Genomic DNA, 15,521 nt, shown 5'->3' with positions numbered 1-15,521 from the left:
TGGAGAGCTAGCACACACCCACACTCTTCCATCCAAGAAAAATGCAAGGAAGAGGGGAGAGGGGGTTGTGGCCAATATATATAGGCAGAGGAGTTTAGTCCCGGTTTGAGACACAAACCGGGACTAAAGGTGACGCACATGCAGGCTGCACACCGCGTAGCCCTTTAGTCCCGGTTTGTGTCCAAACCGGGACTAAAGGCTCCTTACGGGCCGGGACCAAAGCCTCGTGGACGGCATTGAGATTTTGGGGCGACGTGGCCGGGCCTTTAGTCCCGACCCAGATGGAGGCCGGGACTATAGGGTCCAGGCCAAAGGCCCGTTTTCCACTAGTGATAAAACACACTCTATCATCTCCCCCGGCGATGAAACTAAATATCCCATCAGTTTCATTATAAGGGTTATTAGTATTTTGGAAAGTCAAATTTCTTTTACTTTCTCCAAGTTCAGAGCCAAAAATATCGGCATCCAAAATATTAAACAAAAAACGAAAATTCATTTTATGATGAATCTAATAACACCGATTTGATATTATGAAATTTAATATATTTCTCTCCAAATTTTATCAAACAGAAAGAAGTTTGACTTTTTTTAAAAGTAATACACCATATAATTTGAAAAGAGTGAGAAAAAGAATTTAAAAATCCCAACAAATTCAACGGCGCAGCAAAACGCGTCCAACCCTTCTAGTGTAAAACTACTTCCAAAGCTGTTCAAATGAACCCATGTTTATTAGTTTATCTGAAAATTATTGCTCTTCTATCCTCTCCGACAAGAGATAACACCATATGTAACGTCATGTAAAGGATGATTGCTTGACTAAGAACAAAAAATCACTCTCAGCTTTGCGAACACTTAATGAGCGGCTACTCACGTCATTTTTTTGTGGACTCTCCCAAGTTCAGAGCATTCTTAGTCATTGTGGCCGGTCAAGTTAAATACTCCGTGTAGGAACCCAGTAGAGCGAGAGGGAAAAAAAAAGGCCATCATTGGCTCTCTATAAATGATAGAGCCGTTGTGGTATACAGTCAACACATGGTGCAATCAATCTAGTTTCTAGCCCCAACTTGTGAAGCTAACAATCACCACTCGTGAACAGCTATGAAGGCAGGGAGCGGCGTTCGCATGGCTAACGGCAACGGGGAGAACAGCTACGCCGCAAACTCCAGGCTCCAAGTCTGTAGCCCGCGCTGCTGCAATTTTGTTGTGTTTCGTGTACAAGTACATAAGCACTACTTGCTAGTAGCAGCTCTCAATTTGGTGCTTTTTTTGCATGTATATAAGCAGGAGAAGGCCATTTTGGAGACAAGGCCGGTGCTTCGCAAGGCCATAGAAAAGGTGTACACGTCGCTCTCCGCCCGACGGAGCACCATGGTCGTCGCCGACCTCGGCTGCTCGTCGGGCCCGAACACTCTGCGTGTCGTCTCCGAGGTGATCGGAGCGATCCAGGCCGGCACTCGGAAGTCGGAAGAACGGCGCGCCATGGAGGTGCAGTTCTTCCTGAACGACCTGCCGGGGAACGATTTCAACCTCGTCTTCCGGTCATTGGAGCAACTTGAAGATCTCGGCGGGAAAGAGACGCCGCTCTACTATGTGGCCGGCCTGCCGGGATCCTACTACAGGAAGCTTTTCCCTTCTCGAAGCGTCCATTTCTTCCACTCGTCTTACTCCCTCATGTGGCGTTCTAAGGTATGCACTGCAACGTGATAATTATGTCCTAGTATTGTTCTCGATTTAGTTAATTAATTACGTGTAACATCGTTATTCGCTAACTCTAGCTTTATTTTATATGGGTGTTGTCAGATATGAACGAAGGAAACATGTTAGGTATTGGATCAACTCCAAGATTAGTTCATTCGATATTTTAGGTGGTGTGGAGGATAGATCTGAAGGGCGCAATGTTTTTAGTGAATGCAAGGCACAATATTAAATTAAAGAGAATCATTGCAGATTGGAAAATTTTGTCGCCATAGTTGCGAAAGTATGGTCATGTTGAAAGTACACGTGACAAATTGAATAAATTAAAAAAACAAAATCATATGTGCTAAGAAAAATTACAATATATAGTACAAATGTAATTTCAATGTGTATATGTAAATCTATTGATTTAACTTTACAATGTATTTTCTATGTTTAGCCCTAGGTAGATTTTGTTTTTGTAATTTCTTTATTTATTATATATCGTCCAATGTCAATTTGTTCACACTAAAAATGAGCTATCACCTCTGGTTTTTTGCTTTCAGCGAGATTTGATGAAATTCACTGAATTTTAGTAATTTTAGTAGGGACTGGAATATTTACTTTTTGGTCAAAATATTACAGCAATGTTAGTAGTACATAACAATTCAATCATTTTTCAAAATAGTTTCCATTTTAAATATGTGGTTGAATTCAAGTGAATATTTCGTTCCTTTGACCAAAATGCAAACCAAAATTCTAAAATTCATTGAATTTTGGTGATTTCGATTGTGGCTGAAATATTTCTCAAATTGAAAGCGGAAACTATTCGGTTGTATATCAACTTCGTTTGATTTTACTTACATATTATATTTTATATATATCAAGGAGGAGCTAGGTAGGGGGCTAGCTGTTTAGGCTATAGATGATGTTGCTTTGGCGTGATGGTGCTTTGGCTCATGCACCCACTAGTCAAAAATGCTCATGCATATATTGGTTTGCTATGCCTATATATAGGTCCCGGGGGAACTCTCAAGCTGCACTCACGTGAACGAAGGCAACATCTACATTGGAAAGACTACCCCACCGACTGTGATAAAGCTGTTCCAAGAACAATTCAAGAAGGACTTTGAGTTGTTCCTTACACTGCGTTCTAGAGAGCTTGTCAATGGAGGCCGAATGTTGCTAACATTTCTTGGACGAAAAAGTGAAGAAATGCTTATGCATGGGGACGTTACCACCTTATTCGAACTGGTTGCCAAATCTCTCCGGTCTCTGGTACTAAAGGTACGTACGTACATGTTGGTTAAAGCAGTGCTTGCCTTGTTTTCTACTTCCTTGTACCTAAATAATTGTAGTAAGAAAAGACTAAACTAATTCTTTTAAACTATAATTATTTAGATACAGAGGGAGTAGTAACTACTATTACACTACGTCCTATTTACTAGCAAATAAACTTATAATTGCTTGTGTAACTTGGTGCTCCTAAGTTAATTCATTCTAGCATGATAAACATTCTATATACGAAATTTCATATGTGTAAAAGAGTGACATATGTTATCTCATGAGGAGCATACAAAGTGAAAGTACACTTTCTCGTAAAAGAAAAAATACCGGCAAGTGCACTTAAAAGTGTGGAAAATATTGTGTGGAATTAATACAATAATGTTACATCATATTTCAATGATAAAAAGTTAAACAAAAACATCTTTACAAAATAAGAGTTCTCTCTCGACTCACTTTATCTGAAATATTGTTGGTTGGATGGTAGGGCCGTGTGGAGAAGGAGAAATTGGACTCATTCAACCTACCATACTATGCCCCATCGGTGAAAGAGGTGAAGGAGCTGATCAATGAGAGTAAGCTCTTCGACATTGAGCATATCAGGCTCTTTGAATCCAACTGGGATCCTCAGGATGACTCAGACAGTGATGTGGTAATAGATTGTGCTAGCAGCGGGGCAAATGTGGCCAAATGCATAAGGGCGGTTTTGGAACCGCTGATTGTAGACCACTTTGGAGAGGCCATTATTGAAGAATTATTCGTGGTGTATGCCTCCGTCGTTGAAAAGCATCTGGAGAAAGCAAAGGCAAAGTACCCCATCATCGTGGCATCCTTGGAGAAGTCCATGCACTGAAGTGGACACATATTTCATGACAAATGGAAAATATCACATAGTATAATTGGGGATATATGTTGAACATTATATATTTGACGCCTACTATGGCTAATTATTATATATGTGGTACCCTGTTTTTCTAAGACAAAGGTTTCTCTTCTGTGTTCTATAATGAAATTTATAAAAAAATCTGTTAAATTCATGTTAAATTGAAGTACCAATGTCTTTCACTGGACCAAAGACGAAGACTCCATTGTGAAAACATGCATACATATCATACCATTTTTTTTACTAATGTAACAGTAACCTGCTCCCTCATGCGCAGGATTGGTCCAAAATCATTGTTGCCGAATGAACCGACTTTGAAAATGGAGAAAAATGCTAAGAAATAATTGTCATGAGTGATCTACATCACCATGTTGTCACCAGGTCTAGTGTAGCAACAAGGAAAGTGACCCTACAAGCTAATGCTCTCCTCGTGAAAAGGACGTAAATTAAACATCACCATTGTTGGATGCAACCAATGATGGCCTTCCAAAGGGTTTCACCCTTTGAGTCAAAGCTCCTTGGTAGGACGTCTAGAAAGGGATTAGTGCTTGCACCTCGATAGATTTTGGTTAGTAGGTTAGATGTCACATCCCTGAAACCCTAATCAAGTTAGCATTGTGCTCATATCTTCTTTGCATTGCATCCAAGAAAATTTCAACAAGAACAAAGCAAGTGGTGAAGGAAAACTCAAAAACCCTAGATACTTCTCAAATTCAAAGGAATTATAAACTTGTTCAAATCAATGAACCCAAAATGGCCTCAAGAAAAGTTTACCTTTTCTGATAATTCTTGAAAGCAAATAAGCAATGAAGAAAACCATTTCCTTAACACATTTGGCATTTTAAATAAATGCAAAAGGCTACTCGTTTCAAGTTTAAAAATTGAATTCAAAAATATATAGTTTTCAAAAATGCTGAAAACTTTATGGGTGATTGGAAATATTCCAACTAACACCCCAGCATTTTTCAAACTATTTTTAGTTTGCTTTTGAAGCCAAAATAAATAGAAATCAATGTCAGTAATTAAAATAGAAACAAAACAGAAAAAAAACTGAGGAATGACTTACCTGACGCTCACCTGAACCGGCCCAGCTTCTTCCTGTCGTCTTCCTCCCCCGACAGTGGGCAGCAGGAGGTGGCCGCCGCGACGCCGCGCGCCTCCACACAGCTCCCTGCCTGCCTGGCCGCCGCTTCGCGCTGGCGAGCGCGGGGATAACCTCCCCGAGCTCTGGCCTATCCGTTCCCGTGCTCCATTCCCCCTCTCCTCTCGGTTCTTTCCTTCCCCCTTCTGCCGCCATTGCCAAGAGCTCGAGCTCGAGCTGCCCGTGCCTCTGGCCACTAGATCTCTCCCCCGAGTGCCACATTTGCTCCGCCTCGACGAGCTGGTCCTCCCTGCAGTAGCCGAAGGTCCCCCGAGCCCTACAACGCCCACGGCACCATTGTCTTCAAGCTTCGGCCGCCGGCGAGCTCCGATCGATTCGACGCCTACAGCGCCTCCCCGAGCAAGCTAGCGCCACCACTGCACTCCTCGTGAGCTTGCGCAGCTTTCCCCCAACTTTTCCCCGTCGATCTCTTCCTCTAGGCCTAGTTCCACTGGAGCCCGACGAGGACCGCCGCTGCAGCTCGTCGCCGGTAGCCCTCCGGTGAATGGTTGGTCCATCTGAGGCCACCAGCAGCTTCAGGCCGTCGCGTAGATGCTTTAGGAGCCGAGCCCCGCGTGATTTGACCTTGTTTCCGATGACCTCGACGATGGCCGAACTTGGTCGCCACCGAGCTCATCGCCGGCGTCGATTCCAGCCACCCCAGCCCCTGGGGTTTGCCCCATAATGCGCCCCGTCGAGTGGCCGATCTTCCTGTGGTCTCCGCCGTGCGTTTGGTCGTCAGAGACGAGTTTCCGATGTCCTCCGTCGTACTGGTGGTCGCCGAAGGCTCCCCGCCGGCGAGGACGACCTCACCGCCGGTGGATCTCAACTGGCCTGAGCCACTGACGTGTGGGGCCAGCCTCTGGGCGATTTAGTTAATAAAAATAAAACTAAATAAACTAATAAGTCACTGACATGTGGGTCCAGTGAGGTTAAATAGCTAATTAAGTTTAAAACTAATCTAAATCTGACCAGAGTCACTGACCAGTGGGTCCCACTGGTCAGGTTTAACTTTCAAGGGCCAGTTGGACCTGCTGATGTCATGCTGATACAGTAAAGATTTTCTGATTTAAAAGAATTCCAGAAAAATGCCAAAACTTCTAAAAAACATAGAAATTAATTTGTAACTCCAATGAAAATAATTTATATATGAAAAAGTATCAGAAAAATCCAAGGAATATGAATATGTCATTTTCAAACATGTTTGAAAATGTTACTGGACCAAACATGTAGAATAATTAATAAGTTAAATTTTATAAATGCTTTGGAGATGGAATTTGAAAATCATTTGAATTCCACTTCAAATGATATGATCAAACCTTGTTCAATCACAAACCAGCAACTTAACATGTCATTTCCATGATGTTCAAAACAAGTTGATCTGAGCATCAGGTCGAATCAATTAAAATGGTATTCGAGAATACCTCGTTTGAAGTGATATTTGAATCTGATTCAAATCAACTTCAAACCTAACAAATGCTAGCTATATTAGCAAACCACCTTGCATTCTCATGCCATGTTCATGCATCGTCTTGTTGCATATGATTGTCATTGATTGTTGTCATTATTTTCGGTAGGCTCCACTCCTCCGGATTGCACCGAATATCCGACTGACGGATATTGTCCGTCCTCTGAGCAACAAGGCAAGCAATTATTTTGATCATCCTGATAAATCCCATGTTCTCGGTCCTGCACTTATTATTGCATTAGGATCAAATGCTTCAAATGATTTTGCCACGTTAGTTTAACCCACTTCCTTTGCATGACATGTCCTTGTCACAGTAAATAGCTGAACCTTGCAACCTAGCATACCTGGTAGTTGCTTGAGCCATGATGTGCCTTATCCTGCTATGCATGCTATGCTTAGAGTTGTGTATGGTCTGTCATCTGGGAGATGAACAGAATTGTGAGAATGTGTTCACTAAGTAAAGGTTGTGTGTTGAACCTGATTTGGTAAAGGTACCGGTGAAAGGCTATGTAGGAGTACATGGCAGGTTGTTTCATTGGAACCGTCCTTAGGAACTGAGTTCCGTGTATGTAATCCAAAACGAGATACTACCACATCCTGGGCCCTGAAATATGACCCCGCTCGACTTATTAATCGCTTAGTACTCGGTCCAGGAGTTGCAAGTAGTTTCTGGTGTTTATAGTCGTGCTGGAGGCCGTGCATAGTGCTGACCTGAGAGGTGGACTTTAGTAGCAATACTTACAGGGAAATGCCCCTTTGTGATCCAACGAGCCATGGTAGCTCGCTACTGCTCCGGACACATTGGTTGACCGACGTGTGTCCTTCTTAGCTGTTGTGTGCGTCCCCTTTGGGAAAATGTCACGCGATGTAATGGAGTCCTTGTAGCTTGCTACGACTCGTCTACAATCGCTGGTGACCGACACCTGCTTTGCTGGGTCATGTATACTTGTCCCTGTGCGGAACTGCCACTTTGGTTTATGACTAGTCATGTCGATCCGGATTCTTTGTCATTGAATTGCTAGCGACACAATTGCATACGCGAGTCAAAAAGAGCAAACGGTCGCGACTAAGGTAAGGCTGCAACCGTGGGGTTAACCGTGCGTGAGAACGCAAAAAGATGTGATGTGTTACAGGCTGAATTCCTATAACTTAGGATCGGGATCCCGACATTAGATGTTGGAAATGAGGGTGTGAGGCGAGGACCGGCTAGCAGAAGTGCGATGCAACTATCTTTTGTCCGCATGGAGGCACTAATTCAATGAAGCAAACCATGTGGGTAGGCGATGTCTAACATTTGGACTAGAGGTGAGATACTTTGAGCCATGAATTCTACGATGTAGGCTATAGACAAACTAAAGGATTTTTTTCAAGGACGAAGGCAGATTGCTTTCTTATGAAAGACGGCGGGTTGCTTTGTTACGAAGGACGATGTGTACTATACATGTTTACGTGACATATTTTTATACTCATCTCCTCTGTTTTAATATCTCTACCTAATAATAAAACAAATAGTGTTTCTGTCGTTCATATAAAAGAATACCTTCAAATTTGCTACAAATTATCAACAATGCCACCCATAAGTCAAGGCAACGGTTCGTTTTCCTATCCAAAGTCGTGTCGTGTTACGTTGTTTAATAGGGCAATACTAACGAAAATAATAGATGTACGAGTAGTAGAGTGGCCATCGCCTAGCGCTTTTGTGCGGGAGACGGCGCTTTTGTGCGGGAGACCAGGGATCGATTCCACACGATACCCTTTTTCCCTACATTTTCTCCCGCAAATCCCCCCCCCCCCCGACACATATGCATTAATGGGCCGGCCCATGTCCAGGGCTTGACTCCTCTATTTTTTCCATTTGATTTTTGTTCTTTTCTTTTCTCATTCTGTTTTCTTTCCTTTTTTCAACGAATTTAGGATTTTAAATTTTAAAAGTTGCGATTTTTCAAAAACATGTTCAAGAAGTCATAAAATGTATGTGAATTCAATTTGCTTTCAAGAAATCATAATTTTTTTGTGGATTATAAAAATGTTGGTAGTTTTGCAAAATTATTCACCAATTGTAAAAAAATATTCAGGAAATAAAACCATGTTAATGATTTTGAAAAAAATGATAGTGTATTCAAAACATATTAAGGATTCTGAAAACAAATGTCCATGAAATTTTTGAAAATGTTCACATAAATTAAAAAACACAATAATTTTAAAAAATACAGATTTTTTTTGAAAAAAAATTGATCAATTCAAAAAATGTTGGTGAGTAAAAAATGTTCAAGAATTTGAAAAGTGTTCATGCATTTCAACTATTCGTCACTTTTTTTTAAGAATACAAAATTTTAAAACTATATTTGTCGATTCAAAAAAGCGTTCACAGATTAAAAAAATATCTAGGATTTGATTCTCAAAGTCTTTATTTGTCTAGGCATTGGGAGTGATTCATGATTGATGAGATTTTTTTAAAAGATTTAAACATTTTCTTGCACAATATAATGAAAAGTGTAGCATGCAGTGGCAAGCCCATAGCCTCGGGATTATCATGTCGAATGCACTATGATCACATAAACATCACACCATCATCAACGAGGGTGGAAGGAAAAATAAGTGGCAACACGAAGAGCCACTATGTTAAAGTAGAAGATATTCATATGTCGATATTGAGTTATACTTATTTGGCTAGCGCATAGTTTATTTGTCTTCCGTTGCAACACACGGGCATATTTTGCTACTTTCTATCAATTAAAACATTAGAACATATATCCGAGCACTATAGCAGATAGAAATTGATGTGTATTTGGCGATCGGACGATTCATTTCGTCCGTCACCGTTTGTTCGGATTGTCGTGGATAAAATTGATGGCCCAACACGCTGGCTCATTTCCAAAACGCATCCACTTCGCATTCGGGCGGACCCATTTCAAGATCAAATTTGTGGCAGAAATGTGTCAGCAAGGGCGCGAAGCAGACACGCCACACGTCCTCTTGGTTCCCGCCGCGAGCCCACATGGCGGTCGGCCAACTACTGCTAATTATGTCTTTATTAATGACGACTGAAGACAGTGGGCCCACGCATCAACGTGGACGTCCTTTTTTAATCCGAGCGGACGAGAACCCTAGCTATGATGGGGTTCTTCTCACGCAAAGGTTGAAGCACAAGCAAGAACAAGGGCAAGTCCCCGGCCCTCCCTTGGTGCGCTCCCCCCCCCCCCCCCCGCCATCGTCTTCCCGCCCGCCTCGGCCGCGGATAAACGTCCCACTGCACCAGGCGAGGGGATACTGGGAGAACCGCATCCTAATACGCCTCAAACGTATCTATAATTTTTTATGGTTTCATGCTGTTATCTTGTCATCTTTGGATGTTTTATGTACCTTTTATATCTTTTTTGGGACTAACTTATTAATTCCGTGCCAAGTGCCAGTTCCTGTTTTTTTGTGTTTTTGGCTCTTTTCAGATCTGATTTTGGAACGGAGTCCAAACGGAATAAAATCCCCGAAATAATTTTTTTCCCGAACGGAAGAAGATCAGGGGGCTTGAGGGCCAAGACAGGAGAGCTACAGGGGGCCCACAAGCCCCCCCTGACCTAGCTCCTTTGCCTATATATTCCCTAAAATACAGAAAAATAGGGGAATCCACGAAAACACTTTTTCGCCGCCGCAAACTTCCGTTTCTACGAGATCTCATCTGGAGACCCTTCCCGGTGCCCTGCCGGAGGGTACTTTGGAGTTGGAGGGCTTCTACATCAACATCATCGCCCCTCCAATGACTCGTGAGTAGTTCACTTCAGACCTACGGGTCCGTAGTTCGTTGCTAGATGGCTTCTTCTCTCTCTTGGATCTTCAATACAAAGGTCTCCATGATCTTCATGGAGATCTATCCGATGTAATCCTCTTTGGCGGTGTGTTTGTCGAGATCCGATGAATTATGGATTTGTGATCAGATTATCTATGATATATATTTGAGTCTTTGCTGATTTCTTATATGAATGATTTGTTATCCTTGTAAGTCTCTCCGAGTCTTGGGTTTTGTTTGGCAAACTATATCTATGATTCTTGCAATGGGAGAAGTGCTTGGTTTTGGGTTCATACCGTGTGGTGACCTTTCCCAGTGATAGAACGGGCAGCAAGGCACGCATCATGTTGTTGCCATCAAGGGTAACAAGATGGGCTTTTATCGTAGATATGAGATTGTCCATCTACATCATGTCATCTTGATTAAGGCGTTACTCTGTTCTTTTGGACTTAATACACTAGATGCATGCTGGATAGCGGTCGACGTGTGGAGTAATAATAGTAGATGCAGAAAGTATCGGTCTACTTGTTTTGGACGTGATGCCTATAGATATAATCATTGCCATAGATGACGTCACGACTTTGCGCAGTTCTATCAATTGCTCGACAGTAATTTGTTCACCCACCGTCTACTTGCTTTCATGAGAGAAGCCACTAGTGAACACTACGGCCCCCGGGTCTATTCACAGCTATCGTTTCCACTTTTGATTTTACTTTGCTTTGTTACTTTGTTGCTTTCAGTTCTCACTTGGCAAACAATCTATAAGGGATTGACAACCCCTTCATAGCATTGGGAGCAAGCTCTTTGATTTTATGCAGGTACTTGTGATATTCCTTCACTGGATCGATACCTTGGTTCTCAAAACTGAGGGAAATATTGATCGCTGCTATGCTACATCACCCTTTCCGCTTCAAGGGAACACCAACGCAAGGCTCCAAGGCCACAGGGGAAATCCTTTGCATATTTGCCTAGGAAGTCCTGAAAGGCGTAGCCGTAGCAGAAGGATTCCTGGTGCCGTTTTTGAGGAGTATCAAGACAAGAATAGTCTCCCGTCAGCACGTGTTTCCGGCGTTGTTGGAAGGTCTTTTGTTGCAGTAGTAGAAGTATTTCTCGCGTCGTTGCCGGGGAAGGAGAGATCTATCCAAGTAGGTCTCACAAACTCATCTCTTGCATTTACTTTTTTGCCAGTTGCCTCTCGTTGTCCTCTCCCCCACTTCACATTTGCCGTTTTCATTTGCCTTTTTCCTTTGTCGTTTTCTTTTACCTTTGGCCTTTTTGCCGTTTTCCTTTGCCGGTTTTCTTGCTTGCTTGTGTGCTTGTTTGTTTTTTGAAGTCATCATGGCTGAAAACATCAAACTTTGCGACTTCTCGAGTACCAATAATAATGATTTTATTATGACTCCGATTGCTCCCGCCACTAGTGCGGAATCGTATGAAATCAACGCAGCTTTGCTGAATCTTGTTATGAAAGAGCAATTCTCTGGCCTTCCTAGTGAAGATGCCGCATCCTATCTCAATACCTTCATTGACCTTTGCGATATGCAAAAGAAAACAGATGTGGATAATGACGTGATTAAGTTGAAGCTTTTTCCTTTCTCTTTGCGAGATCGCGCAAAAACTTGGTTTTCTTCTTTGCCTAAAAATAGTATCGATTCTTGGTATAAGTGAAAAGATGCCTACATATCCAAGTATTTTCCGCCGGCTAAGATCATCTCCTTACTTAACGATATCATGAATTTCAAGCAACTTGATCATGAACACGTTGCACAATCTTGGGAGAGGATGAAGTTAATGATTAGAAATTGTCCCGCTCATGGCTTGAGTTTGTGGATGATTATACAAATCTTTTATGCTGGCTTCAATTTTTCCTCTCGCAATATCTTGGACTCCGCCTCAGGTGGAACGTTCATGGAAATCACGTTAGGAGACACTACAAAACTCCTAGACAATATCATGACCAACTACTCTCAGTGGCACACTGAAAGGTCACCTGCTAGCAAAAAGGTACACGCTATAGAAGAAATTAACTCGCTTAGTGCTAAGATGGACGAGTTGATGAATTTGGTTGCTAGTAGAAATGCTCCTTTAGATCCTAATGGCATGCCACTATCTTCCTTGATTGAGAGTAGCAACGCTAGTTTGGACGTTAATTTTGTTGGTAGGAACAATTTTGGCAACAACAATGCTTTTGGAGGAAACTATGTTCCTAGGCCATTTCCTTGTAACTCCTCTAAAAATTATGGCAATTCCTACAACAACACTTATGGAAATCACAACAAATTACCCTCTGATTAAGAGAGTAATATCAGAGTTCATCAACTCTCAAAAGTTTTTCAATGCGTCCATAGAGGAAAAACTACTCAAAATAGACAATTTGGCTAAGAGCGTTGATAGGATGTCCCGTGATATTGATGATTTGAAAGTTAGATGTTCTCCTCCCAAGGTCAACTTGGATGAAACTTTAAAAGCTATAGGCGTCTCCATGAATGAGAGCAAAGAAAGAACCGCCCAAATTCGCGGTAGGCATGAATGGTTTAAAAGGGTGCGTTCTAGTGATGCAAATCACGAAGATCTTAAAATGCTTGGTGTGACTCCTCTTGAATCTTTGTTTTCGCGTGTCAAACCTATTGATGAAGGGGTTGGATATGAATCCACTTTGGTTGAAAAACGCCCCAATGATTCGGAGTCCACCCATCTTGATGATAAAGGTGTGGAGAGTGGAGTAGAAGAAATCAAAATTTTGGGTAGTAATGAAACTCCCACTTTGGATTTCAAGGAATTCAATTATGATAATTGCTCCTTGTTTGAATGTATTTCTTTCATGTAATCCATTGCAAACTCTCCACATGCTTATAGCCAAAGCAAAGACTTTACCGCGCATATCGTAGATGTTATGATGAAATCTCTTGAAGAGAAGCTCGAACTATAAGTCTCCATACCTAGAAAACTTCATGATGAGTGGGAACCTACTATCAAAATCAAGATCAAAAACTATGAGTACAATGCTTTGTGTGATTTGGGTGCTAGTGTTTCCGCGATTCCAAAGTCTTTATGTGATATTCTTGGTTTTCATGAGATTGAAGAGTGTTCTCTTAATTTGCATCTTGCGGATTCTACCGTCAAGAAACCCATGGGAAGGATCGATGATGTTCTTATTGTTGCAAATAAGAACTATGTACCCGTCGATTTCATCGTACTTGACATAGATTGCAATCCTTCATGTCCCATTATTCTTGGTAGACCTTTCCTAAGGACTATTGGTGCTATCATCGATATGAAGGAAGGGAATATTAGATTTCAATTTCCTTTAAAGAAGGGCATGGAGCACTTTCCTAGAAAAAAAATAAGATTGCCTTATGAATCTATGACGAGGGCTACTTATGGTTTGAGCACCAAAGATGACTATACGTGATTCCATCACCTTTTGCCTAGCTAAGGGCGTTAAACAAAAGCGCTTGTTGGGCGGCAACCCAACGAATCTATCCTTTTTCTTTCTATTTTGTGTTTTCCACACTTTCATAATTCTGTTATGATTGTGTTTTTTGTGTTTCTTTTTGCGTTTGTGCCAAGCAAAACCGTTATGATTAGTCTTGGGGATGATCGTTTGGTCATGCTGGAAAAGACAGAAACTTTCTGCTCACAAAAAGATTTTTCATTTTTTTCTGTAAGAGCTTTTGAGTTTATTATTTTTTCTGATGATTGCTACGCAAATTCTTCAGATTGTCGTAAGTTTTCAGAATTTGTGAAGTACCAGAAGTATACGAAGTATACATATTGCTACAGACTAGTCTTCTGTTAACAGATTCTGTTTTTATTGAGTTGGTTTCTTATTTTGATGAAACTATGGATAGTATCGGGGGGTATTAGCAATGGAAGATTGAAAATACAGTAACCCAACATCAACATAAGTAGAATTTAAGTTTGCTATAGTACCTAAGGAAGTGGTGGTTTGCTTTCTTATACTAATGTTATCACGAGTTTCTGTTTAAGTTTCGTGTTGTGAAGTTTTCATGTTTTGGGTGAAGTTCTTATGGACGAAAAGATAAAGAGTGGCAAGAGCTCAAGCTTGGAGATGCCCAATGCACCCCAAAAGGATTCAAGGATGTCGTAGAAGCCTAATCTTGGGGATGCCCCGGGAAGGCACCCCCTCTTTCATCTTCAATCCATCGGTAACGTTACTTGGGGCTATATTTTTATTCACCACATGTTATGTGTTTTTCTTGGAGCGTCTTGTATCGTAGGAGTATTTTATTTTTGTTGTGTCACAATCATCCTTGCTTCACACCTAGAGAGAGAGACATGCACTCACCGTGATTTTGTCGAGCTTCACTTATATCCTTTGGTAGACAATTCAGCTCACATGTGCTTCACTTATATCTTTTGAGCTAGTTGATTTTGCTCTTTGTGCTGCACTTATATCTTTTAGAGCACAGCGGTGCGTGGCTTGGTAGTTGATCTATGCTTTGAAAGTAGTCTCAAAAGGGGTAGTTATCCAAAGGGATATGAAAACTTCCACCTTCATGTGCATTGAATAGTTAGAGAAGTTTGATTCATCTGAATTAGTTTTGAGTTGTGGTTGTGGTAATATTGAAGTTATGCTAGTAAGGTGTTGTGGATCTAGAAATACTTGTGTTCAAGTTAATGATTCCCGTAGCATGCACGAATGGTGAACCTCTATGTGATGAAGTCTGAGCATGATTAGTCTATTGATTGCCATCCTTTGTGTGGCGGTCGGGATCGCGCGATGGTTTATACCCACCAACCCTTCCCATAGGAGTATGCGTTGAATGCTTTGTTTCAATTACTACTAAAATTTTGCAACAAGTATATGAGTTCTTCATGACTAATGTTGAGTCCATGGTTTGGATGCACTTTCACCTTCCACCATCACTATGTTCTTAGTGTCGTGCAACTTTCGCCGGTGCACAAAACCCACCATTAGCCTCCCTCAAAACAACCACCATACTTACCTACTATGGCTTTTTCAAAGTCATTCCAAGATATATTGCCATGCAACTACCACCATGACATGTGCCACCACTTCTACATTGCCATTGCATGATCGTAACATAGCTAGCATGATGTTTCCATTAATGTCTATGCCATGCTAGATCATTGCCACGGTACACTACCGAAGGCATTCCATATAGAGTCATCGTTGCTCTAAGTTTTGAGTTGAAAGTAAGATGATCATCATTGTTGGAGCATTGTCCCATGTGAGGAAAATAAAAGAGGCCAAAGATGCCCACCAAAAAAAATAGGCCAAAGAGCCCACCAAAAAAAAAAA

The 15,521-nt window shown here is 41.5% G+C and overlaps 1 protein-coding gene across 1 annotated transcript; it reads left to right on the top strand.

Annotated features, from left to right (window-relative positions):
- The first annotated feature begins 821 nt into the window (after positions 1-821).
- On the top strand, positions 822-3,929 carry LOC123410729 (anthranilate O-methyltransferase 2-like). Its single transcript, XM_045103665.1, has 4 exons — positions 822-1,173; positions 1,285-1,686; positions 2,692-2,961; positions 3,446-3,929. Exons 1-4 carry the CDS (start codon positions 1,099-1,101, stop codon positions 3,809-3,811), a joined length of 1,113 nt encoding a protein of 370 aa, XP_044959600.1. The 5' UTR covers positions 822-1,098; the 3' UTR covers positions 3,812-3,929.
- The last annotated feature ends 11,592 nt before the right edge of the window (positions 3,930-15,521 follow it).

This window comes from Hordeum vulgare, chromosome 7H (genome assembly GCF_904849725.1).
Source record: "Hordeum vulgare subsp. vulgare chromosome 7H, MorexV3_pseudomolecules_assembly, whole genome shotgun sequence".
Lineage (NCBI taxonomy): Eukaryota > Viridiplantae > Streptophyta > Magnoliopsida > Poales > Poaceae > Hordeum > Hordeum vulgare.
This window is presented reverse-complemented; position numbering and strand designations above follow the sequence as displayed.

Excerpts from the sequence above, each read along its gene's own strand:
- LOC123410729 (XM_045103665.1), top strand. The coding sequence starts at position 1,099 with ATGAAGGCAGGGAGCGGCGTTCGCATGGCTAACGGCAACGGGGAGAAC. Across the intron at positions 1,174-1,284 it reads CCGCAAACTCCAGGCTCCAA|GAGAAGGCCATTTTGGAGAC; the intron begins GTCTGTAGCCCG and ends GTATATAAGCAG. Across the intron at positions 2,962-3,445 it reads TCCGGTCTCTGGTACTAAAG|GGCCGTGTGGAGAAGGAGAA; the intron begins GTACGTACGTAC and ends GTTGGATGGTAG.